Source organism: Quercus suber, unplaced genomic scaffold (genome assembly GCF_002906115.3).
Source record: "Quercus suber isolate HL8 unplaced genomic scaffold, Cork oak 2.0 scaffold_613, whole genome shotgun sequence".
Lineage (NCBI taxonomy): Eukaryota > Viridiplantae > Streptophyta > Magnoliopsida > Fagales > Fagaceae > Quercus > Quercus suber.
In genome coordinates this window covers 192,265-220,103 of record NW_027070056.1, presented here as the reverse complement: position 1 = coordinate 220,103, position 27,839 = coordinate 192,265, and the positions used below count along the sequence as shown (strand labels likewise).

Below are 27,839 nucleotides of genomic sequence, written 5' to 3'. Positions count from 1 at the left end.
AGAGTGAGAGAGAGAGAGAGAGAGTGTGTGTGTTTATGTACCTGAGTTTGTTTGGGAATAGGAACAGAATTGTCCCTGGTAGAGGAGGACATGGCCTTTGTTGTAACGAAGCTAATGTTTCTCTTACGATGAAGTAAATTGTAGGACCAAAGAGGTGCCAGAATTCGAAACGAGGAACACAGGGACGACATTTAGTACTACGTAGGTACAATTTCATATGGGGAATATGAAATCCGAAGATTGAAATGGAAAAAGAAAAAAAAAAAAAAGTTTGTTTTAGTTTAGTTTAGCGTGAAAGAAATAATACTACGAACAATTTCTGATTTCGGCAAAAAAAAAATCCAAATTGTGTTTGTGTGTGTGTGGATGACAAGAAGGCGCGCCTTTTCTACTTGTATTTATGATTTATCTGTGCGTGCTTGTGGCTGACAAAGCCCATGGGTCCACCACTCATGAGTTCAATTCATGTTTAATAGATCAAAGGTATATTGGGCCTAGTCTTTTCGGGCCCAACCTGAATAATTGGTAATTTGCAGCAAAATTAAAAAATTAAAAAATATTTTATTCATTAAAGTTTAGGATTGTTTCTATTTTTTATTTTTTATCATTTATATTTTAAAATTTTTCTTTTTGGTTCTTCATGTTTGATTTCATTTTATATTAGTTTTGTTTGTTTCTTTCAATAATTTTACCGCTGAGTGTCAGATAAGTGACGTACATTAAAACAAGTCACCAATATAATTTTAGGCATTCTTCTCCAACAAAATACATATATAATTCTAGGCATCACCATAATACTAACATAAATGAATGATAGAATCAATATGAAAATGAAATCAAACATGATGGGTCAAAAGTGTACTTTAATCAAATTATAATAATATCCTATTTTGATGTGATAAAAGAACAACATATTTTAGTTATCAGTTATAAAATCAACATACTTACTTCCATCCAACTCATCACTATATTAATAAATAAAAAAGTTCCTCCAAAACATTTGTTTTTGAGAAATAACAATGCTCTCAATTTCAAGTAAAATGTAGAGAGAGCATTTCACAAGTTGGATTTTATTGTATCATCTAAAATATTAAGTGACTAGTCACTATCTCCTTCGTTGCACTAGATAGTTAAATAAAAATTATGTATGTTTATATGTATGTATTGCTTGAAGGTATAATCAATCTCATGCAATTAGGGATGGACCCAAGATTTTAAATTAGAGGGAGCTGGAGTATAAGAAAAAAAAAATTCAAATAGGCATCCATATAGTATTAATAAATTATAAATATACAAAATTATTGTTTCTTAATACATTAAGATGCAATCATCTACCAACAAAGATTAAAAAAACAAAAAACAAAAAAACAAAATAATGTTTTTTTTTTTAAATATTAGGCTAGCTAGGATTTTTTTTAAGCTACTTTATCTATTTTTATTACCTTACTTTACAATACACCTAACATCAAAATGTTCTATTTTTTTACTACTTCATTTAAAATTTAAAAAAAAAAAAAAAAAAACTCATTAAATAATAAGGAAGAGAGAGAATTTGAGCTTTTAATTGAAGGAAGAGAGATAATCTTAATAACACTGTATTTTATTTTTAACAACTTGCTATAGTCAACTAGAGTTTATAAGTATATTGTAGTTGCAAAAAAATTAGTTTTATCTTCTCCAATAACACATGGTTTTTCAGTTCTTTGGTGGTAAAATAGTTTTTTTTTTTTTTTTTTTTTGTTGCTAAAATACAATCATCATTGTGAATGGTTTTATTGTTTTTGTTAAGTTTTTAGGTTGGATAGTTGCTAGTTGTGCTAAGTTGTCTAAGCTGATTGGCGAGGGAAGGGGTCTAAGGTATTGGAAGAGATGGCCAACTACAAAAATGAAAAATATCATAACTAAAAAAATAAAAAAATTAAAAAATTGGGTAGGGGGGCTCGAGTCCCCTTGGGCCCCTACCTAGGTCCGTCCCTACATGCAATTCATTTAAAACTAATGATATTAAAACAAATGAGTAGCTGCTATAAATATTATATTTGTATATTTATGGTCTTCATGTTTAAAAAACTTTCACTTAAATTTAGCCGAACCGAAGTGGACTGAAATGTTACGTTAATGTGGCTTTTTAGAAGTATAACAACAATAAATGCTATTCTTAAAATTTTAGATATTACGAGTTTGAGATCCACATTTTTTTATAATAAATTTGGATTTAGAAGATGAGCTCTCAACCCATACCTGTCTTTTCCCATTATATAAGTGCACAAAAATGTATAGAATGCACCTAGTGGACCAAAACAGATCAAAATAGACCGAATGATCAAAGTGGACAGAATAGGACCAAATAGGACCAAGGTCGACCAAAATTGACTAAAGAAAACCGAATGGATTGAATGATACCAAAGTTGACAGAATGGATAATAGGATTGAATAAGATCGACGTGGACATAATGGACCGAATAGGACCAAATGGACTAAATAGGATCTAATAGGACAAAATGGACCGTATAGAACCACGGTGGACCGAATAAGACCAAAGTGGACTAAGTAGGACCAAATCAAACCGAATAAGACCAAAGTGGATAGAATGGATCGAGGTTGACCAAATAGAACCAAAGTGGACCAAATAGGATTGAATTGGAATGAATAAGACTGAATATGACCAAAATGGACCGAATAAGACTGGAGTGGATAGAATAATATCTAATGGACCAAAGTGGACCAAATAGATTGAAATGCTAGGCTAATTTGGCTTAATAGGAGCTTAGTAAAAATAAATGATACACTTAAGCTTTTAGATATATTAGTTATTGCTCTGTCTTCTAAAAAAATAGAAGGTTATTGCCCCGTAATTTTTTTAAAATTTTTTTTAAAGTTATAAATATAATTACAAAACTCATTCATAATCACAATTCCAAAACCAATCTCATCTCCACCCGTTGGACCACATTGATCTCAATCTCCATGGCGAGGTATGAGAGAAAGGGGCAAAAGAGAGAGTGAGAAAGAAGGAAGAGAGAAGTAAGGACGAAGATTGAGAGAGAAGTAAGGACTAAGATTGAGAGAGAAGGAAGAGGCAAGGTGAGAGAGAACTGAGATCTGAGTTTGAAACTAAGACAGAGAGAAGAAAGAAAGTCAGGAGAGAGGAGAGAGAAATAAAATAAAAATGAAATTTTCTTTTAGCATTTGAGACATTTGATGCAGTAGTGTTTTCGATATTTGATGTGTTAAATGCTAAAAATTTAGCATTTTAAATAGTTGTTGCTAGTGCTTTTAATGTTTAATTTTAAACATAAATTGTATTAAAAAAAAAAAAAACAAATTGAAATGCAATTCTAAGCATTATCCCTCCCATTGAATTATTTAATTTCTCTATTTTTATTTGTAAGACATATGGCATTTAGAAATCAAATAAACATCATATCACATATTCAATTAAAGATTAAAGGGATTTGGATGATTAAATGTGAAAGGATCTATTAAGACCATTTTATGAAGAGATTAAATTCAAAAAGGGCATGGTATAAAACCCAAATTTTACCATTCCAATCCTAACATGCCACGTCATCATATTATTTATTAAAAAATATGCACAATCACACTCAATTAATTTTAATATCCATTTGAAAATCCAACTTAACTATGAGTTTATTGAAATGTTATTATATGTGGTAGGATGTACTGAGTTTTAAGTAAAAAGATGATGTGACAATCTCTTATTGAATGATGTAAAATATGAGTTTTACACTTTATTCCTACCAAAATTCAAACTGGTTTGTGAATGCTTCTACCTCAAATGATATTAAGGTGTGTTTAGATACTGCTTATTTGTTGAAAATTGAAAACTTATTGCTGAAAATACTGCAACAAAGTAATTTTTAATTGTATGAATAGTGCTATGGGACCTAAAAATGCATTGGTATGCGCATTTTTGTGATTTTGATTGTGTCGTGAATAGTACCATGGGATCTAGCCAAAAACGCAAATGCTGAAAATGCATGGTTGGCCACTATCCAAACTCAAGGAGGGAATTTGTAGAGTAGCATGAGATTGCCACAATATATCATTAGTTAGCAGGAATTAGGAAGAAGTTTGGAGAATAACATCTCGAGTCTTTGAGGCTCGAGTTCAGTGAAGAAATCGAGCCTCAAAGCCTAGAGATCGATTACTGACATGGAGATATTTTTGCCACATGGAAATCGAGTCTTAAAGACTCGAGTTTCATAGAAGAAAAGGATGAATCTGAAGAACATGATGAAGATCTAAGATTTTGAAGAAATTGAATACCACACGATGAAGATCTGAAGAAATTAAAGAAAGAACACGATAAAGAAAGGAACCCATGAAAGAACACGATGCCCAGGGAACCCACAGAAGAACACGATGAAGATTCATCAAACCAAAGACCCAAAGAAGAAAAACCTTTGCCTGGAGCTTTGCCGCCGCGGCCTTCATCACTCCTGGGTTAGGGAAATTTAGGTTGGTGTAGGTGTTTTTGATTTGATTTTTTTGATTTGTTGTTTGTGTATTTGTTTTTGATTTGTTGTTCTGATTTGTTGGTTATTCCTTTGTGTTTCTATTCTGGTGTTCTAATGTGTTTTGAAACCTCTATACAGGAAATCAAGTTTTAAATACTCGATTTCCAGGTAGACTTTTTTCCACATCAGATTCCCATCACATACAAATCGAGTTTTAGAAACTTGAATTCTATCTTTGAACTCGAGTTTTAAAAACTTGAGATGCTAGTTTATTACATAGTTTGTAAACATGGCAACTAACTAAAATATTTCAAAAATAATGTTAAATGAAAAAAAAAATTCCAAACTTACGCTACCTTTACAAAGGAGGCATCTCTATTTAGACTGTTCCATTAAACGCATGTCGTTTCCACCTTTCACCACCTTCCTACAATATGCACCGTACGATTTAAACTTCTTCAAAACCCGAACCGATTCCCATTTCCAAACCCACCCTCTCTCTCTCTCTCACACCAAAAAAACCCAAATTGAAAAAACAAAAAAAGAAAGCATAGCCGGGAAGAGAGAAGAGAGTAGAGAGTAGAGTAGAAGAAGAAGAAGAAATGTTGCGTCTACAGTCTCTATCTTCCCCACTCACAACCCAAAACCCAAAACTTCACCTAAACCTTAGCCCCACTAAACGCACCGCTTTGAAGTTAAACCCCAACATCAACACCAACATATCCACCAAAACCTCACTCTTCGTCGTCAAGTGCCAACAGAGATTCACGTCCGACACCTCCTCTCCAAACAACTCTTCTTTTGCTTCACAAACCCCCCCAGCAGGTAATATACAACACTTCCACTATTCCCATTTCCTATTATCTGTTTGGTTGCCCAGAAAGAATGTTGGGAAATGAAAGAAAATGAAAATAAGAAAGTGGGTTCTAGTTGGTTTAACTAGTTAAAGTGTATTTTTGTCTAATAAGAGATATGGGTTTGAACCCGCTTTCATAAAAAAAAAAAAAAACAAAATAATGTTTTTTTTAAAAAAATATTAGGCTAGCTAGGATTTTTTTTAAGCTACTTTATTTATTTTTATTACCTTACTTTACAATACACCTAACATCAAATGTTCTATTTTTTTACTACTTCATTTAAAATAATATATAAAAAAAAACCCATTAAATAATAAGGAAGAGAGAGAATTTGAGCTTTTAATTGAAGGAAGAGAGATAATCTTAATAACATTGTATTTTATTTTTAACAACTTGCTATAGTCAACTAGAATTTATTAGTATGTTGTAGTTGCAAAAAATTTAGTTTTATCTTCTCCAATAACACATGGTTTTTTAGTTCTTTGGTGGTAAAATAGTTTTTTTTTTTTTGCTAAAATACAATCATCATTGTGAATGGTTTTATTGTTTTTGTTAAGTTTTTAGGTTGGATAGTTGCTAGTTGTGCTAAGTTGTCTAAGCTGATTGGGGAGGGAAAGGGGTCTAAGGTTTTGGAAGAGATGGCCAACTGCAAAAATGAAAAATATCATGACTAAAAATTAAAAAATTGGGTAGGGGGGCCCGAGTCCCCTTGGGCCCCTACCTAGGTCCGTTCCTACATGCAATTCATTTAAAACTAATGATATTAAAACAAATGAGTAGCTGCTATAAATATTATATTTGTATATTCATAGTCTTCATCTTTAAAAAAAAATTTCACATAAATTTAGCTGAATCGAAGTGGACTGAAATGTTACGTTAATGTGGCTTTTTAGAAGCATAACAACAATAAATGTTATACTTAAAATTTTAGATATTATGAGTTTGAGATCCACATTTTCTTATAATAAATTTGGATTTAGAAGATGAGCTCTCAACCCATACCTGTCTTTTCCCATTATATAAGTGCACAAAAATGTATAGAATGCACCTAATGGACCAAAGTGGACCAAAACAGATCAAAATAGACCGAATGATCGAAGTGGACAGAATAGGACCAAATAGGACCAAAGTCGACCAAAATTGACTGACGAAAACCGAATGGATTGAATGAGACCAAAGTTGACAGAATGGATGATAGGACTGAATAAGATCAAAGTGGACATAATGGACCGAATAGGACCAAATGGACTGAATAGGATCTAATAGGACAAAATGGACCGTATAGAACCAAGGTGGACTGAATAAGACCAAAGTGGACTAGGTAGGACCAAATCAGACCGAATAAGACCAAAGTGGATAGAACGGATCGAGGTTGACCAAATAGAACCGAAGTGGGCCAAATAGGATTGAATTCGAACGAATAAGACTGAATATGACCAAAATGGACCGAATAGTACTAAATGGACCAAATAAGATTGGAGTGGACAAAATAATATCTACTGGACCAAATAGATTGAAATGCTAGGCTAATTTGGCTTAATAGGAGCTTAGTAAAAATAAATGATACACTTAAGCTTTTAAATATATTAGTTATTGCCCTGTCTTCTAAAAAAATAGAAGGTTATTGCCCCGTACTTTTTTTTAAAATTTTTTTAAAGTTATAAATATAATTACAAAACTCATTCATAATCACAATTCCAAAACCAATCTCATCTCCACCCGTTGGACCACATCAATCTCAATCTCCATGGCGAGGTATGAGAGAAAGGGGCAAAAGAGAGAGTGAGAAAGAAGGAAGAGAGAAGTAAGGACTAAGATTGAGAGAGAAGGAAGAGGCAAGGTGAGAGAGAACTGAGATTTGAGTTTGAAACTAAGACAGAAAGAAGAAAGAAATTCAGGAGAGGGGAGAGGGAAATAAGATAAAAATGAAATTTTCTTTTAGCATTTGAGACATTTGATGCAGTAGTATTTTCAATATTTGGTGTGTTAAATGCTAAACATTTAGCATTTTAAATAGTTGTTGCTAGTGCTTTTAATGTTTAATTTTAATCATAAATTGTATTAAAAAAAAAACAAATTGAAACGCAATTCTAAGCATTATCCCTCCCATTGAATTATTTAATTTCTCTATTTTTATTTGTAAGACATATGGCATTTAGAAATCAAATAAACATCATATCACATATTCAATTAAAGATTAAAGGGATTTGGATGATTAAATGTGAAAGGATCTATTAAGTCCATTTTATGAAGAGATTAAATTCAATAAGGGCGTGGTATAAAACCCAAATTTTACCATTCTAATCCTAACATGCCACACCATCATATTATTTATTAAAAAATATGCACAATCACACTCAATCAATTCTAATACCCATTTGAAAATCCAACTTAACTATGAGTTTATTGAAATGTTATTATATGTGGTAGGATGTATTGAGTTTTAAGTAAAAAGATGATGTGACAATCTCTTATTGAATGATGTAAAATATGAGTTTTACACCTTATCCTTACCAAAATTCAAACTGGTTTGTGAATGCCTCTACCTCAAATGATATTAAGGTGTGTTTGGATACTGAAAATTGAAAACTTATTGCTAAAAATACTGTAACAAAATAATTTTTAATTGTATGAATAGTGCCATGGGACCCAAAAATGCATTGGTATGCGTGTTTTTGTGTTTTTGACTAGGTCGTCAATAGTACCATGGGATCCAGCCAAAAACGCAAATGCTGAAAACACATGGTTGGCTGCTATCCAAACTCAAGGAGGGAATTTGTAGAGTAGCATGAGATTGCCGCAATATATCATTAGTTAGCAAGAATCGGGAAGAAGTTTGGAGAATAACATGTCGAGTCTTTGAGGCTCGAGTTCAGTGAAGAAGTCGAGCCTCAAAGCCTCGAGATCGATTGCTGACATGGAGATATTTTTGCCACATGGAAATCGAGTCTTAAAGACTCGAGTTTCATAGAAGAAAAAGATGAATCTAAAGAACATGATGAAGATCTGAGATTTTGAAGAAATTGAATACCACACGATAAAGATCTGAAGAAATTAAAGAAAGAACACGGTGAAGAAAGGAACCCACGGAAGAACACGATGCCCAGGGAACCCACGGAAGAACATGATGAAGATTCATCAAACCAAAGACCCAAAGAAGAAAAACCTTTGCCTGGAGCTTTTCCACCGCTGCCTCCATCACTTTTGGGTTAGGGAGATTTGGGTTGGCGTAGGCGTTTCAGATTTGATTTTTCAGATTTGTTGGTTATTCCTTTGTGTTTATGTTCTGGTGTTCTTCGTGTTTCTGTTTTGGTGTTCTAATGTGTTTTGAAACCTCTTTACAAGAAATCAAGTTTTAAATACTTGATTTCCAGGTAGACTTTTTTCCACGTCAGGTTCCCATCACATACAAATCGAGTTTTAGAAACTCGAATTCTACCTTTGAACTCGAGTTTTAAAAACTCGAAATGCGAGTTTACTACATAATTTGTAAACATGACAACTAACTAAAATATTTCAAAAATAATGTTGAATGAAAAAAAAAAAAAAAAATTCCAAACTCACGCTACCTTTACAAAGGAGGCATCCCTATTTAGACTGTTCCATTAAACGCATGTCGTTTCCACCTTTCACCACTTTCCAACAATATGCACCGTACGATTTAAACTTCTTCAAAACCCGAACCGATTCCCATTTCCAAACCCACCCCCCCTCTCTCTCTCACCAAAAAACCCAAATTGAAAAAACAAAAAAAGAAAGCATAGCCGGGAAGATTGAAGAGAGTAGAGAGTAGAGTAGAAGAAGAAGAAGAAATGTTGCGTCTACAGTCTCTATCTTCCCCACTCACAACCCAAAACCCAAAACTTCACCTAAACCTTAGCCCCACTAAACGCACCGCTTTGAAGTTAAACCCCAACAACAACACCAACATATCCACCAAAACCTCACTCTTCGTCGTCAAGTGCCAACAGAGATTCACCTCCGACACCTCCTCTCCAAACAACTCTTCTTTTGCTTCACAAACCCCCCCACCAGGTAATATACAACACTTCCACTATTCCCATTTCCTATTATCTGTTTGGTTGCCCAGAAAGAATGTTGGGAAATGAAAGAAAATGAAAATAAGAAAGTGGGTTCTAGTTGGTTTAACTAGTTAAAGTGTATTTTTGTCTAATAAGAGATATGGGTTTGAACCCGCTTTCATCAAAACCCAATTGGTGACTTTGTCTGACGATAAAGAGTAATTGTCATGGACGCGATAGGTTGATATAGTATCGTATCTAAAAAATAAAAAAATGAAAACGAATTTGGGTCATGTGTTATACTATAATGATTAAATAAGAAAAATGCTAAAGCTAATACTGAGTTTACTACAAAAAGGTGTATAAATTGATGTGGCAATGTTCTGTATGTGTTTTGTATCATTTTAGCAACATAATGAATAAATGTCTGAATTTACTTTTTAGTGATTGGTGACATATTAGTTTGGAAGGCTTATGTAGTAAAATTTGTAATAAATAATATATAATAATAATTTTTCATCTAGACTGGATGGGCTGTCGAACCAAGGGAATCTCCTAATTGTCTTTTTCTGGGATTTCTTACCTTCCTAATTTAGCAACTAGCAACTGTATGGTGACCTATTAAATTAAAGAAAAGGAAATTCATGTTTGAGCCAATACAGGAATTTTTTTTAATTTCTTTGAAGTGGCTTACATTTCTTATTCTTTTCCTAAACTAATGATATTATTTTATCAGTTTTTTTTTTTTTTTTTAATTTTTAATTTTTTTTTTATGAGTTATTTATTAGTTATTTTGTATACACACCCACAGTCCCATACGTATATAACTCAGTCCCACACACATGTTATATGTGTATGTCATGAAAACTCAGTGGCACTGACTGCTCAAATTATTTAGCCTGTTATTTGATTCTGATTTCTCTGCTTGTATGGCTCCATTTGGTATGAGTGAATTCATTTTTAATCATTTTTTTTTCATAGGGTTAATGTACAAGTTGGTTTTCATTAAAAGAAAGAGATCTTTTCTCTGTATTTTTAATTATAACTTTCACCTAAACAACAGATATCGNGAATGTTGGGAAATGAAAGAAAATGAAAATAAGAAAGTGGGTTCTAGTTGGTTTAACTAGTTAAAGTGTATTTTTGTCTAATAAGAGATATGGGTTTGAACCCGCTTTCATCAAAACCCAATTGGTGACTTTGTCTGACGATAAAGAGTAATTGTCATGGACGCGATAGGTTGATATAGTATCGTATCTAAAAAATAAAAAAATGAAAACGAATTTGGGTCATGTGTTATACTATAATGATTAAATAAGAAAAATGCTAAAGCTAATACTGAGTTTACTACAAAAAGGTGTATAAATTGATGTGGCAATGTTCTGTATGTGTTTTGTATCATTTTAGCAACATAATGAATAAATGTCTGAATTTACTTTTTAGTGATTGGTGACATATTAGTTTGGAAGGCTTATGTAGTAAAATTTGTAATAACCCCGGAGTCATTCAATTAAATAATTAAATTCGCTAATTTTTATTCACTTAAGGGTTTATCATGGTATTAGAGCATGTGTTATACTGTTTTGCAGTCCAACCTTGTTTGAATTCAACATGTTGCCCCAGTTATTGTGGATGAGTTTGGCCTCATGTGATATATAAAGTGTTAGAATTATAATAAAATGATTATACACAATTTCCTATCTGTTTAACCTTTTGGAATAAGTTGTAGTTTATCATGTTTGATGTCTTAGTTTAGTTTCTATTAAACTAAACTACTCCTACTTTATCATCAATTAAATTGAGGGTTTATGAATTTCTCAACTTGGCAGATCCTAATATGATTGTTTTTGTGAATTTGGTTAAGTAGTGAATCACCAATGCAATAAATAGAATAAGGTGGGCCAAAAGAGAGGGTTCAGTTTAAAATCATTACTGTTAATAGTGTGATAATGGAATTACTGCTTTGGTTTGTGTGTGTAGCTGGAACATTCCCGACTAGGTTTTTTGTGGGTCACTCAATATACAAAGGGAAAGCAGCTCTTACAATAGAGCCCAGAGCTCCGGAGTTCACACCTTTGGATGTATGTTTTGTCAAGTTTCTTGTTAGAAACATGGTTTTGACTTATTAGTGATTGTGGTAATTGGTCTATTTTTTATGGTATTAGGGTTATGTTTGGGTTGCTTGGTTTGTGATGCTTTGTTTGTGATGCATGCTCCACCATTCTGCTATGACAAAAGTCTTGAAGAATGAGTTGAGCTTCGAGCTTGTTTATCCTAGAAGTTGTAAAATGGTTGCTGGCTTAGCAGAACCCTTTCGGTCAATGCTAGTTACAATATTTTAAGTTCTTATTCTAAAAAAAATGTGATAATCAAATAATGTCATTAACTTCTAGATACTAATACGAGATATCACATTTATTACTTTTTCTCACTTATCCATACAAAATAGTGATGTCTAGTAACTTATCCAAAAAAGAAGAAGTAATGTCTAGTATTAGTATACAGAAGTTGATGAAATGTGAACTCTTTGGAGATATCTTATAGTTTCAAATGCATGATGATACTTTGATTTGTTTGTATGTAGGTATTCTCACTATCAGTGACGGAAATTGGAAGCCTAGTTTGCCTTGGCAAAAAGGAATCGTGTGAATTTTTTCATGATCCTTTTAAGGGAAAGAGGTACCGTCTACTCTATACCTCAATTGCAACATGGACATTGTGGAGGGTTAGAAGCAGCTGTTTAGGCTGCAAACTCTTCCTATATGTTGTCTATTTTTTAATTTCATTGTTCTTTATGATTACATGAACTATATATTTTGATCATGTTGTCTGTCCTGTATGTAAATCTATATTTACCTTACTATGCATCCATCTCTGTGTTCTGTAATGATACAGATGTACAATCTGTGTTCTGTAATGAGACATATGTACAATGGCAATAATATTTGTACTCTTTTAAATGTGGCTGTAACAATATATGTGCGATATCCATGCATATCAATACATTAAGGCTGGCCAAGCTATTTTTGTGTTCATTGATTCATGTTGCATTGCTTCTTGTTAATAACATTAGGTAGTGCTAGTACCCATAAGCTTTAGCTGTTGTGTTTCATCACAATAAAATATATTTAAAGTTGTTCTGTTTTGCAGTGAGGAGGGAAAGGTCAGGAAGGTTTTGAAGGTGGAGCCTCTTCCAGATGGTTCTGGCCACTTCTTTAACCTCAGTAATCCTCTTTCTTCATCAAGTCTTGGCAGTGGACTTTCAAATACTGTTTGTTTTATGAGACAATAATTTTTGAATGTGATGCAGTAGTTGTCAACTGTTTAATCACTTGAAGTTGTTAAATTTTATATTCTCAAGCCCAATAACATAACTGTGGATATATACTTGCCTGTTTTAAACTTTTTTCGTGTTAATTGCCATAATGAATATATAAATATCTCAATTTAAGATGATAATGACGATAATGTTAAGTCACCAAATGATGTATTTTACTAGGATAAGAAACTAAGATCAAGTTTAATTTATTATTCTATAATATGCTCTGTATCTGATCTTGTTATATCATTTTTTGAAGGTGTTCAGAACAAGCTTCTAAATGTGGATGACAGCATTTATATTCCTGTCACCAGAGCAGAGTACACTGTACTCATCTCAGCTTTTAATGTATGATATACCTCTCTCTCTCTCTCTCTCTCTCTCTCTCTTTCTCTGTGTTTGAGTGAGCACGTGCATTATTTGTGTTTGGGTTCTATGTTGGTGATTGCAAGGAAGAGCATGGTAGGGGCTTCTTGCCTTTGATGGCAAGAGGGCATAGAAAATTGCCAGATCTTTTAAGAACATGTTAATGAAAATTCCTCAGATGATCCTAATAAGAAAGGCTTTTGGATTTAATGTCACCCAGTTACATCCTTCGAAAAGCCAGAAATCTTAGTTCATAAATAAGACAAATCTTTGCCAGGTTATGTTAATTGCCATATTTCATTTGTTGAATGAATTATCATTTGACTCTACTTTTGCTAGAGATTATGCTTCATTTGGAAACTATGTCAGAAACATAATTTTTGCTTTCCTTTGATGTATGACAAGGTTACCAAGTTGCTAAACAAATAGGCTGGTATCAGTTAATTATTTGCCACATAAATCTACTGTGTTTTAGCTTGTTTTCTGGCATTTTATTGTTGCTTCTTTTCTTAATGTTGAATACTTGAATTATCCGTGTATGCATGCCTGTGTTTCAAGTTTCTTGCCATTTCTGACTTATTGGCTTGTAATGGTGCAGTTTATCTTGCCGTACCTTTTAGGTTGGCATGCTTTTGCTAATTCCATAAAGCCAGAAGAGACAAGCCTTGTGAATAGTGCTAATCCTAGATATGGGGGAGACTTTGAGTGGAGCAGATAGTAAACATTGCCGTGTCTGAGAACATGGTGCAGGGGACTGGGCTTAATTTCTGAAACTTCTTCTTGTTGTTGTAATCACTCTCTTTTTAGAGGGGTTGGTCCCAAATATTGGCGTCACTTTATTCTCTTGTTCGAAGGAGGATTGAAATGGGAATGAATGGACAAAGAATGCAACTATATTATGCCAAATGAAAGAGTGTAGGGCATTTGATGAGCACAACAGACCAAAATCCACAAAATTTTAACGTAAAGAGGTCACAAGGTTTCAAACTTTGGAAATACACAGATTTTTTTTTTCTTTTTTTTTTTTTTTCAGATAGTAAACATTGCAGTGTCTGAGAACATGGTGTAGGGGACTGGGCTTTATTTCTGAAACTTCTTGTTGTTGTTGTAATCACTCTCTTTTTAGAGGGGTTGGTCCCAAATATTGGCATCACTTTATTCTCTTGTTCGAAGGAGGATTGAAATGGGAATGAATGGACAAAGAATGCAACTATATTATGCCAAATGAAAGAGTGTAGGGCATTTGATGAGCACAACAGACCAAAATCCACAAAATTTTAACGTAAAGAGGTCACAAGGTTTCAAACTTTGGAAATACACAGATTTTTTTTTTCTTTTTTTTTTTTTTGTTACTAGGTAATGATTCCTTAAAAATGAATTTAAGGAATAGAATAAATGGATGCAACATTTTCACAACAAAAAACAAGCTGTTAATGGCAGGTAAAAAAGTGATTTTAGATGAGAACCAATAACAGTTTGTCGATAAGACTCAATTGTGAAATTGTTGTAATACTGTTGTGGCTGTAGCACTAATTAAAAAGAAAGAAATATATCCTCATAATAATGGATTAAACAAGAACTATATAGAACCATATGTATATAAAAGATTAAACAAGAACCTCGACTAGGGGAGGTGCTTTTGCTTTGAGTTGGAGTACAGCAGACCTTATTCTGCTCAAGTACAATAAATTATTTGGTCTATCTTACGAACTTCTTTCCCCTCCCCAAACTGAGGGGTCTGTCTAGCTGACCTAATAATTTCTCATAAATTACATCAGACTTCGAAGTTCAAAGGTCTATTAATTTTGATTGGCCTGTGAGTGTCATGAACAAAGAAGAAAGAAAAAAACAAAAAAAAAAACCGGAAATCACAAAGCCAAGTCATAGCCATGTACTAGTGCATCAGAAAACCAAACCAGGTCAATTCGTCCTCATTTCCCTCAACCAAAAAAAAAAAAGTGCAAAATTTCAGTAAAGAAAAGAGGTGAAATAGAAAAATTCTTAGACCAAATAAAATGGCACAACAACTTGAGCCACAATTGTCCACATGGCAGACTGTGAATGGTGAAGAAAAAGTTGTGGGTTCATGTAAAAGTGACAGACAGTCAATTACAGTTTGACACATAAGATAGTTATAACAAAAATTGTGACAATTTATATGATACTAGAACTAGTCCGTAAAATAACATACAAACACCAAGAATTTTAACTCAAAGATACTATGCCCACAGAAATCCCATAATGCTATTCTTAACAGAAGTGAAGTGACAACAAACTTACTATGCCCACAGAAATTTCATGTGGATGATTCAATGCATTTCATTCAAACTGATGTGTAGCTGAACAGAAATATAGTGATACAATTATATTATGAGAGGAATTCTATGCATACTAACAGACATTAAAAAAAAAAAAAAAATTCATACAAGTGCTTAACTTAGGTACAGTTAGTTTTTTTAGGAATTATATTTTGGCCGTGGGTTTAAAAAAAAAAATTAAATTCAAACAAATGACTGCATTAATCAATGCAACACAAACAAAATTATATTCGTTTAAGAATAATTATATCCAATGCAGTCAACCTAAAAAATTGTATTTAAATTTGCCCTCCATATAATGCTACCACCCTGTATATCTTCATCATGCTTACTTATGTTCTCAAACTTTTGGGTGTTTTTTAAGTTGTACATTATCCTTTATCTCTCTCTCAAAAAAATAAAAAAATAAAAGAAAAGAAGTCGTACATTATCCTCTTATTACATTAATAAAAATCTGGATATTGATCATGTGTATAACATCACATCTCCCATTGATTTCATCTATCTGTATTGTTTCTTTTACTTTATCACAAAAGTAAATTGTTGAAATATATCCAACAACATTTAAATCACAAATGCTTATATCATATATATCCAAAAACTGATTAGATTTATTAAGCCTCATTAAGCAATATGACAAATTATTAATTTAAAAATTCCAAAAAAGACAAGGCGTCTCATTGTCAAAATACAATTTTTTTTTTTTAATTGTCAAGAAGTTTTCTATTTGATTATATTGTGTAATAAAATGGGATTGAAGCATAGTAGTTAAGAGTGATTTATATATAATTTTTAATTTATGGACAACAAGGTTAAGAGTAAATTGACTTTACTTACTAGTTAAGATTCAAATCAATGCCGTTCTCCAAAAAAAAAAAAAAAAAAAAAAAAATCAATGCCTAATCCATTACTTAATTGGATTAGTTAAGATTCAAATCAATGCCGTTCTCCAAAAAAAAAAAAAAAAAAAAAAAAATCAATGCCTAATCCATTACTTAATTGGATTTATTCTTAAGCATGATTTTACTCATTGACTTATCTAATTTTTTAAAATGTAGCCTTGGGTTAAACGTCATGAGAATGACTGAATGAGATTGTGATGAAAAATATATATAAAAGATAACTTGGATAATTAAACCCTCCATTTTGATTTCTATTAATTAATAGGTGATGGCTAAGCTACTTTAGTTTAATATTTAGTACTATATATACAAAAAGGTTATGTAGTATATCCTTTACCGATAGCCGTGTCATCACCATGATTTAGTCCTCCACCGTAAACAATGGAGTAGGAAAAAAATCTTTCGGACAGGCTCACCTTATCCTCGCTTTCTTAGGATCAAGGGGGGTAAAACATGAGATTGAGATCTGGTACAATAACTAGGTTCACATTTCTTAGGTTCAGCCCTTGGATTAAAAGTTTTCAACATTCTAACTTTTACCTTTTCATATTTTTACTCTTTTAACCTCTCTCTCTCTCTCTCATAAAATGTGGTATCGCATGGTGCAATAATCTATCCATGCAATACCACTTTTAATAGTGATGCTATACTTATGAATAATGTTGGATCTACAATATTTTTAAAACAATTTTATAATTTTCAATCACAAGTTGTTATTGGTTTTAAGCCCATCATTGACATCTCTATTGAATCCATCAATGACAGTTTGTCATATAAAATTTGTTGTGAAATTGTAGTATAAATATTGTAGATGTAGTATTACTTATGCTTAAACTTTAAATTTTAAACATCTCATCATATAATAATGCATCACAATGATGTTTCTATGGCTAAATCATGCCTACAATGTAATCTCCCTCTCTCTCTCTCTCTCTCTCTATATATATATATATATATTTATTGTGAAACAAGTGAAGTGAGCAAGTAATGCGTTGACGCATTATAAATATGAAAAAATTTGATCATACCGTTACAAATTAAGCCTGTGAATTATTTAAGCAATTTTGTAAGATGCATGATAGATAAAAATAAATAGATTGTTTTCATCGTACTTTTTTTTAACTCATAAAGTGGACTTATGGAAGGTAGCTATACATAAAGAGTTAGCAGCTAATTAAAAGTGTGGGTGGATGATGATATTTTCAATGTCGGTGTGGTGTATATTTTAATTTTTAAACATAGCATTGCAAGCAAATAAAGCAAAGAGCTTATTGTTTTTGTTTCTATTAGAGTGGAGAGCTTGCTGTAGTCAGTCCTAAAGGGAAACCCTATTACTTATTACTTGCTATATACCCCTCGATCTCTCCGTTCTAACGTCCAAAACAAGACCTTCAATGAGATACTCATCATGATAATGATTTTGTTGATTATATACGAAAAAAATGGATTTCTGAGGATGAGTGACCTGAAAACAAAGGCTAGTCCTTTTGGTTTATGGGATCAACATTAGTAAGATAATGGTTCACTTAGGATGTTGGTCCTTACTATTTAGGGATGGCAAAAACACTTTCATCTCGCTCAATCCACCTTGCCTTGTTCTGGAACACTCTTTCGCATGTTCCTCCCTTTTCTCTCTTTTTTATTTTCATTAGTATTGGAACCACCTCATTAAAGATAGTAAAATATGTCCAGGCCACCATGTCCCTTACTTGTCCGGTGTGAGTTTTTCATTATTTATTTATTTTTCTCATGATTTGAACCCACCTCACCCGGTTGTTGTCTTTATAATAGGTAGCCTAGACTCCCATATCTGGCTATTACCCATTACCCTTTTAAGTGTCAAAAAAGAAAAAAAAATGAGTTTCATATGGGTGAATGTAGTGTTAGTATTTACATTTGTAAAAATCACATACCAAGAAAATTCAAATAGATAATCAAGTTCAAATAGTATTTTTAGGCAATTTCAACATAGTTTTTGTCTAATACCTAATCGACATCCATTGACCAGGACTAATATATTAATTACCACTTGGTTTAGTTTATTAAGAATTACATAAACTTTCTAGGTTTTGAGTTTTATTGAATGAACAACTTCCTAATCAAATGGCTGTGTTTCATCATACCATTGAGCTGTCAACAGCATCCTACATCATATATAATATATAGCTAGTTGATCCCTTAGATTTTGAGAGTTTAAAATCTTCTTTGGAATACTAAAGTCGGACTAAAATAATTCTTTATTGTATAAGATGTTGTAATCAAATACGCATCATTGACCTAATTAGGATATTAAACCTAAACTTAGTTAATTTCTTTGTTTGTTTATATCTATTGGAACCTAATTAAAATGAATAATTAAGTAGAGGTGGGCTTGTTTTTTTTAATGCCTTAATTATTTTACTCGTGGGATCATGTGCTAAGTCAAAAAGAAATGATAAGGTCTCTCACATTAATAGAAGAGGTAACCATAAAATATAATATTTACACAAATTATTTTATTGTATATATGTGTGTGGAATCAAATTAACAAACAAGCAAATAAAGAAACATGCATGCTAATAAGACCTGCTGATAACCTTTCATCAAGTTTTGGTTGATTTGCAACTTTGTCTTTTACCATGAAAGCTTCAATTGTTGAATTGTTCATAATTAAACTTTTTTTTTTTACGTAATGATAATATATACACTTCCACTAAATTAACAGTACGTCCCTAGCTAGCTCCCTGAGCCTCTTTTGATGCAGTTTTTACTTTTTATTGCCGACCACATTTTTATATCGTAAAACCATTTCCCTTTTCACCAAATGAATTTGATACATGTTTACGTTTTATATATTTTAAGAAATGTGGAAAAGATATTAGATGGTGATTGTCAGTATAAGGCTAAAAAAAAAAATTAGACAACTTTAGGTCAAGGTTCTTTGTCTATTACCTTATAATATGTAATGATTTCTTTTCTTTTTTTTTTCTTCTTCTTTTGATGGGATGGTTTCTTTTCTTGTATTAGGATTTTAATCAAATTAATCAATTTAATTTTCAATGAAGTTTTTCAGGGCCAAAATGGCAAAATACCCCTTTCATCCAAAAGTTTCAGCAAAATACCTCTGTTTTGAAACTCGATTTTCTAAAAATCGAATTTTAGTAAGGAACTCAAGTTCCTTGAAAATTTCAAATGGAACTCGAGTTCCATATTTTTATTTTTTATTTTTTTATTTTAAAGTTTGATTGCCTATAACTTGATTTTTTAAAAATTGAGTTATACATTGAAACTTGATTTTTAGAAAATCGAGTTTCAAAACAGGGGCATATCGCTAAATAGTTTCAGAATATGGACATTTTGCTGGAACTTTTAGGCGAAAGGGGTATTTTTCCATTTTTGCCAGTTTTTCAGACACAGAAAGTTCCATGTATTGAAAACAATGGCAAGAGTTGTGTGCATATTCATTTCAATGAGAGCATTACTAAGCATATTTATCCCATTTTCTCTAGCTTTCTTAAATCTCAAGGGTTTGAGTTTTTTTTTTTTTTTTTAAGAAACAAATACACACAAAGGATAGGGAAATGAGTTAAGGGCTTGAGGTTGGTCCACTTAGTACTATGGGTTAAATACTTGATTAGTACTGTGGTATATGGTCTACTATAAGAAAAACAAAAACTTGGGGCATGTTTGGAAGAAAAAAAAAAGAAAAAATGAAAAAGAAAAAAGAAGGAGATAGAGGGAGATGAAATGGCTAGTGAAATATAAAACCCTAAAAAAACACCTTGAATCCAAAAGAGTAACTAATTATGAAATTCATTAATTGTAAGAATGAAAATAAAGAAACTGAAATTTATTGCTAATTCATTTTAATTTGTTTAAAAAACCTAATATCTTAAAAGCACTAAAAACACCTACAAACAAGGAAATAATTACCCTAAACCTAAAATAAAAAATAAAAAAATTAATAAATTACAAAAATTAATTATAAATTCTGTCCTACATCACAAAGAAATCACAATGTCCTATGTGAAAAGGAAAATAGCATGAGACAAAATCACAAATATAGAATACATGTAATGACATATGGTCAATAAATTTGGCTGTTAATTAAGTTGAATTTTTATTTTGTAGGCACTATTTAGGGCAGTATCGAGTCATAAAAGTGACAGAGAGGATTACATAATAAAAGCTAAAACTTGCTTAAGATATTTTAAGATTAAAGGTGGGCTTAGATGAAAACTAATAAGAAGTTGGTCACATTACCAATTTGTAAAAATATTGTAAAATAGTTTGCATTTATAGTATTATTCTTTGTTAAATCATTCATTCTCCTAAAAGTTTAAACTATTAGGAGATGATGATAAGTTTAATTATTTATTCACATAATTCTAACACTCCCCCTCACATATGGACTTAAACTCCCTTTTAATAGGTAAGGTTTAATACGTGAGATTTTTTTTTTTTTTTTAATGAAAAAGTTTGAAATTGTATTGAATAATAATAGTTACCAAACGTATACAAGGTAAACTCCTAAAACAAAGGCAAGGGAAACCTGCCTAAGAAAAGTTAGAAAACAAACCCAGAAGGAAGTTAAAAAAAGAAAAACTAGGAGAAACAGTCTGTATGATTAAGAGTTTTGTTGAGCCACCATTAGTCTCTGATACTCCTCTAGAAAACCGATAGCACCATCAACAATTTTTCTCAATTGACGTGGCGGTTTTAGGAATATTTTTAGGGTGATCATTATAAAACTTAAATTATATAAGATCTAATAAAAAGAGTACTTTCATATATAAACAAATATTAATAAATAAAAAATACACAAATTCATAAAGTCTTATAATTTCTTTCTATAAGTTTTTTGATTTTGAAATCGTTATATGATAGTCTTATTATCAATATGGCAAGCTACATTTGTTTCGAAAATTTAGTTAAATAAAAATTTTCTTGGACTTTTTCTTTTTGCCGTAAGAGCCTAATATATTGTTAAGGAGATAAAAGTTTAAGAACAAAGTTTAGTTACAAACTTAGTTGTAGTCTAAAACAACAACTCTCACTAAACAAATTAACATGACTTGAAACTTTAATTGTTGAATTGCATGTTTTTTATGTTCTTAAAACACATGTCAAATTTCATGCTAATCAGATGTTATTTACTATTTGATCCAGAAAATTATATTTTATGTATAATTTTAGACTATAAAAACTTGAAATTTAAACATTTGATTGATGACATTGCTATTGATATTTGATTTTCTTGAAAAAAAATAAAGTGTAATCCAATGGTGTATATGTCAAAATTCACATCCAATAAAAAAAAAAAAAATATTAAGTGGAGTTGTAGCCTAAAAATACTAAGATTGTTGTCAAATTTTGTCCCAAGTTTAATTATGTTAAGCCTAAAAAAATTTAGGGTTCTCACAATTTTTTTTAAAGGATAATAAAATCAAAAAATTTTAAAATTTATATATAATAATTATTTTTTTCCAAGTCAGGGTGGTCGTAAGAGCACCCTGGCTTTAACGTAGAGCCACCCCTACTCAGTTGTATTTGAGTCTTCTCAAAATAAAACTTATTATGAGCATTCCAAATAGCCAAGAAGTCATTTCCCATCATTCAAGCTCTAAGGAAAAATCCTAGACATGAATATTTCTACATTTCTGTAACCTGCCTCCACACAACCTAATTGTTGTAGATGAAGAGTAACATGAAAAGTTAAATTACCGATTCTTCGAAAAGTTTAAGCTATTAGGAGTCTAGGAAGATGGTAAATTTAATCATTTGATCATATAATTCTAACATTAATCAAACAAAACACTCGACCTTTAGTTGTTTGCTATCAATTTCCTCCACTATCACGCATAAAAAAGCAGATAAAACATGTCAAATTCCTTTGTCAATTTAAAATGTAATTCTCAATAATATAATCAATTAGTGATTATTTGGCCAAAAAAAAAAAATTGAATTAGTAATTAATTCTGTTGCAAAATGCAGACATGTTCATCATAATAACAAGAGAAATGATATGTCTACAACAATTTTACAACAAATCTTTAGTGGCAGGTTGTTACTGGTTGCATGTTATTATTGAGGCAAAAAAGTAATCTTAGTGTTAGTTTCAAATTTGAACCAATAACAACTAACCACCTGTGATTTGTTGTAAAAATGTTGTAAAAAATGGCTTAATTAGTGCCTGCTGAAGTTCCTATAAAAACGTGGGGGCATTGATAATTCATCTTTGCAATGCAAACATTTCCGGAGACATGTACAACAAATACAGCTTTTCAAAGGTGAGCATGGTTGTTGTTGAGACAGAATTTATGCCACTAATTAAGCTTAAGCTTCTTGACTAATGGGATGGAAAAAATAAATAAAATTATGGACTTAAGATAGTATAAGGAATTAGAAGAGTGTCCCTCAAATGGACTTAAGATTATGTTTAATAGGCCTCATTCGGTCTTCTATTTCTTAAAAAGAAAATTTTGAGAAGAAATTTCTTTAAATTAATTATATAAAAATTCCACTATCTTTGCAAAACATCTTGAATTTCTTATATTATCTCTTTCTTTCTTTTTTTTCAACATTAACAATATTTATACTAGAATTCTTATACATAGTAACCAAGACACACACACATATATATATTGATAAACTACTATTTTGGTCCCTAAATTTTACTAAAAAATTATTTTTCATCCTTAAACTTTGTAAAGAATTTATTAATAGTTTAGTGACAAAAATAGAGATGAAAAAATAATTTTTTAAAATTAATTTAAGGACAAATTTTTTTTGGGGTAATATTTAAGGATAATAAGTAAAATATTTTTCAATAGTTTTTGGATAAAAAAAATGAAGATTTCAGTAGTTTTAGAATGAAAAACCAACCCTTTAAAGTTTAAGGACGAAAAACAAACTATTGATAAAGTTTAGGGACCAAAATAATATTTTACCTTTTTTCTTTCTTTTCTTTCTTTTATTATTGTTATTATTATTATTATTATTTTAATCTTAGGAGGACATTTAGATTGATATAGAACTATGGAAGAATGGACAAAAAATATTAAGGTTGAATTTCAAAGAGCTCATTTTTATATCCATGTGTTGCATGTGCAGCCGACGTGATCTTTGTTCACCTTTCAAAAGGCGCCGATGATTGTGACTCTTTTGACTCCAATTGTTCTTAACATCAAACAATTTCACAAATGATAAACCCCATTTTATTGCAGGCCATCAAAATTAAGTATACTGAAAAATTCAGCCTCCGCAAACTAATTTTCAAACCAAAATGGTTCACCCTTTTTATAGTTGAAGAATACTAGATTAATTGACTACCTTTGGAATAATCGCTAGGGAAAAATTATGACAGCTTTTCAATTTAATATTTTTTTGATTTTCCCACTTCAACGCAAATTATTAAAATGAAAAAAAAATTTGAAAAAAAATTATTTGACCAAAATTTGGCTATATTTTTTGAATAAATCAGAATAACTCGTTCAGACTAAAGATATTATAAATTCAATTATTGACTTGATCTAATTAATTGCTATGTATGCTTCGGAAAACCTTTGCTTTCTTAGGTTTTGAAACAAAATTCAAAATTTTAGTCAGTATACGCGATGTGGGTTCCTTATTAAATCGTCAAAGGTGATCACGTTGATGATGCAAGCATGAGACGTGCCTTTATTGGAGACTAAACTCAGAAATAGAAACTAAGGTGTTTGGGAGAGATGCAACGCGACTGTGAGTGCATTTGGATAAGTTGTAAAATGGTGTTTTGGGTTTAAAATAAACGTTTGTAAAAAAGTTACGAAGAATTACTGTTATAAAACAGAGTTTTGGGTTTTAAAAACACATTTTTAGGCTCCCAAAATGTATAACTAAAAGGACCCTATGTCTATAAGAACCTCGCACTTCACTGTGATCGCACACAACCATCGGTTTTGAATACCATTTATTAGGAAGAGAACACCTTGAGTAACTTCAAATTGAGCAATTAATATAACATATATGAATATCACTTAACTCAAAAACTTAACCTTTTGAGTTTGGGCGCAACTATTTTCTATAATCACCTACTCTTCTCATTATTAGTATTCAATGCGGAATTTCACTCACATGTGTATATATACTATATACCCAATATAAGGGTAATAGAATGTCCGTTTATAAAGGATATTAAATATTACGGGAATAATACTTGAGTTTTATCATGAATTTAAATAATGAAAATTACTATTATGTGAGAGGAAAATATCATTCACAGAATACTGAATAAATGTTACTCGCCTAGTCAAATTAATAACAATTTCCTTTGCTTCTCTTAACATATTTTTTATTGCAACAAAAATGATCATTTTCTACCAAGCATTCTAATGATGTGTTGATGACCAAAGCTAACAAGGCATGCTTTTGCATTGCACAATCCATTGTCATTACAAAGTGTTTATATTACTTTATAAACTCAAAAGAGGCCTCAAAAAATAACAAAATCTCTCTAGAATTCTCTCAAAGTAATTCAAAGTCTCTCCTCATATGAGAAGACTCTTAGGTGAAGCCACCAAATTCTTAATCACATTATTCTAACATCCCATCACATATGTGTCTAAATTCCTTCTCAATGAATATGATGTTAATGTTCAAATCCTATTAATATCTTTGCCTTTAGTTCTCCTGTTTCTCCTTACATTTTCTATTCTAATTTGTAACGAAAATTTTCTCTAATGTACTTAATTGTATACTTTTAAATTTGTAAAATATTATATATAGTTTTACTTTAAAATGGATGTGCTAAGAACTTTGTAGTTCAATTAGAATTTCTAAGTGTTTCCAATGAAAACGTCTAAGTTCAAATCCCCATCCCTCACTATTGAATTATTAGGAAAAAAAAAAAAAAACTACAACTTTGAAATGGATTCTCTAGATTTGAAAAATAAATATAATGGACCATTTTTCAGTTTTCATCTCAAGTTAATGTATGGTGGTTAAAAAAGTGGGTCAAACTTGTGACATGCCAAAGTAATGGGAGGCTCTACTTCCATATTACCAATACAATTTGGTCTAAGCTTCACTAAAATTAGTTTAAGAAAAATGCATGCTAGGGACACAACAATTTTACAACAAATTTTTATGTGGCAAATTGTTAGTGGTAGGTAAAAAAAAATAATGCAGTTATGGGTCCAAATGAAAACTAATAATAAATTGCAACCTAAAGTTTGTTGTGAAAATATCATGAATGTAGCACTTCTCTTAGTCTAAGACTCAGTTTTATACAAGAGATTTTTGTTTTTGTATCTTGCATGTGTGTGTGCATGCGCACATGCAAGTTAAGAGTATATGACCGAGAGGTATATTATGCATTTGATGCACGCATGATATATTCTTCCCATATTTCCCATGTGAACAACAAAAATTGCATATGAAGTCGTCATTGCTTATCTATTTCATTAATATTATTTTCTTCTCTAATAGGGGAGGGGTTTTGAATCCAACTCTCTAGGAGAGGCTGGATAATATCAAATTACAAATTTTTTGTCATTTCTTTAATCTCAAGTTAATTATTTCTTTAATATATATATATATATATTTTTTTTTTTAATAATAAGATTGCTAACCCCTTCAAACCAACCATTATTGACCAAAGATAATGGTATGCAGTATGCACGCATCAAAGCGTCTCCGTTTGACTTTCACTAAAATCTCCACAATGACTTGCAAGTTGCAGCAGAAATGGTCATCTGAGCTTGCTAAGTAGATTAGGTATCATTTGGTAACATTTACCTCGTTTTATTTATTTATTTTTTGTTTAAAACATATATAGTGGTCACTTTTTTTTTCTCCCTTTATGAGTAATTTTATGTCTATAATATTTTTACAATAAATTTTAAGTGATAAATTGTTACTGATTCTAATCTGAGCATACTATTGACATCATTTTTTTTTTCTACCAGTAAGTTAGTAACAACTTATCACCAATCAAGATTTGCTGAGAAATTATTATAAAAATGTTCTGTATTTCTCTTAGTTTATGAGTATAAATTAAAACAATGCTATTTGAAGTCTTGTGTAGGGTATATATGGAAGTGTACCCTTAGTAGCTAGAATATGGTGTATCCGGTATATATGCCAGGTACAGGATATAATTTTCAGTACCCTTAGGTTTGTATATAACCTCCTCAAAAAAAAGAAAAAAAAGAAAAATGAAAAAAAAAGAAAGAACAAGTTTGTATATAACAATGCTTAACTAGATTACAAATAGGGAACTGCCACATCATAAATATCGGGGAATACGGGCAAGCAGCGATGAGAAAGCATATCTTTTTGCTAAATCTGCTAAGTTGACTCTCCAAATTTGGAAATAGAAAGCCCATTAAAAAAACTAAATAAGTTTATATACATATTTTTTTTTTCATCATCACAAGTCTGTAAGGTATGAATACAGACATTAGACAATAAAATATTGTCAATGGTGGGCTCATTTAAAAATCATGTGTGGAAAAATTAAAAAAAAAAATTATATCATTATATTATTTTAAAAAATAAAAAATAGTATTGTCACAGTATTTTTAATAATATTTCTACCTGTCTCGCCAGGGGCAATGTTCGCTTTGGTCCATGGGGATCAAATGAACCCCCCTAAGTAGCAAAATATTTATATATTTTTTTGTTTTGACTTCTTAAAATAAAAATTTGAACATCTTGAATCCCAAATTCTAAATCATTTTTAAGTCCAACTAAAAATGATCCTTTTAACAATCTATTCTTGTAAATAAAATTAAATTTTAATTTATACTTTTGATTGAATTTGCGAGTGGAGTGTTTGAATTTGAATGTATTTTTAATTTGTTATTTGTTAAGTGGGGATTGGGGCATATGCCAGTTAGTCAGTCAATAGTTAATTAATGTTAACACTAAAGGACAATTAAACAATTAGACAAGAGGTGATTCTAAATAAAAAATAAAAAAAATTAGACAAGGGACGTGGGACAAGGGAGAGATTGAGTGAAGACAAAAACAAATGTTAACACAACAAAATTTTTCTTAATAGAATTACAAAGACTAATAGTTGTCAAAGTTGAGTTACATTGTTTAATAAAAGAATTGTATAGAGTAAAGACTAATAATTGATAAAAATATTTTAAATAATAATAATTGAAGTTCACTTAACAACAATATTAATATGTTTATTGTATTTTTATTTTTTTAATTTGAGATAGAAATCTCATTCTAGTTTAATCTAAGTGTATATGTATATAAAGTTTCTTCCTAAAGACTAGAATTCCGGCTCTTACCCTCCTACCCTATAAGAACTTGTACTTGTGAAGTGATTATTATGCCAAAGATACTCAGTGGAATTTTATTGATAAATAATAGATTATTTCCAAGATTTAATTTTATTAATTATAATTAGTATATTCATTCTATGAACAGACAATATACTAAATGAACTTATAGTTTATCTTTTATTATCTTTTTAGTACTATGGACAAATTTATAATAAAACCATGTAGATTACAAAATTCATCTCCTACTTAATATTCTTATTAACCCCCTAGATAAAAAAAATAAAAATCCTAAAACTGTCACTACGTCTCACTT

At 30.9% G+C, this 27,839-nt stretch overlaps 1 protein-coding gene across 1 annotated transcript; it reads left to right on the top strand.

Moving 5' to 3' along the window:
• Window positions 1-4,963: 4,963 nt before the first annotated feature.
• LOC112039413 (single-stranded DNA-binding protein WHY1, chloroplastic) lies at window positions 4,964-14,041 on the top strand. The gene is made up of 9 exons (XM_065765176.1): window positions 4,964-5,306; window positions 5,903-5,964; window positions 9,103-9,373; window positions 11,341-11,488; window positions 11,665-11,677; window positions 11,945-12,039; window positions 12,511-12,584; window positions 12,939-13,027; window positions 13,644-14,041. The coding sequence occupies exons 1-9, from the start codon at window positions 5,084-5,086 to the stop codon at window positions 13,761-13,763; spliced, it is 1,095 nt and encodes a 364-aa protein (XP_065621248.1). The 5' UTR covers window positions 4,964-5,083; the 3' UTR covers window positions 13,764-14,041.
• The last annotated feature ends 13,798 nt before the right edge of the window (window positions 14,042-27,839 follow it).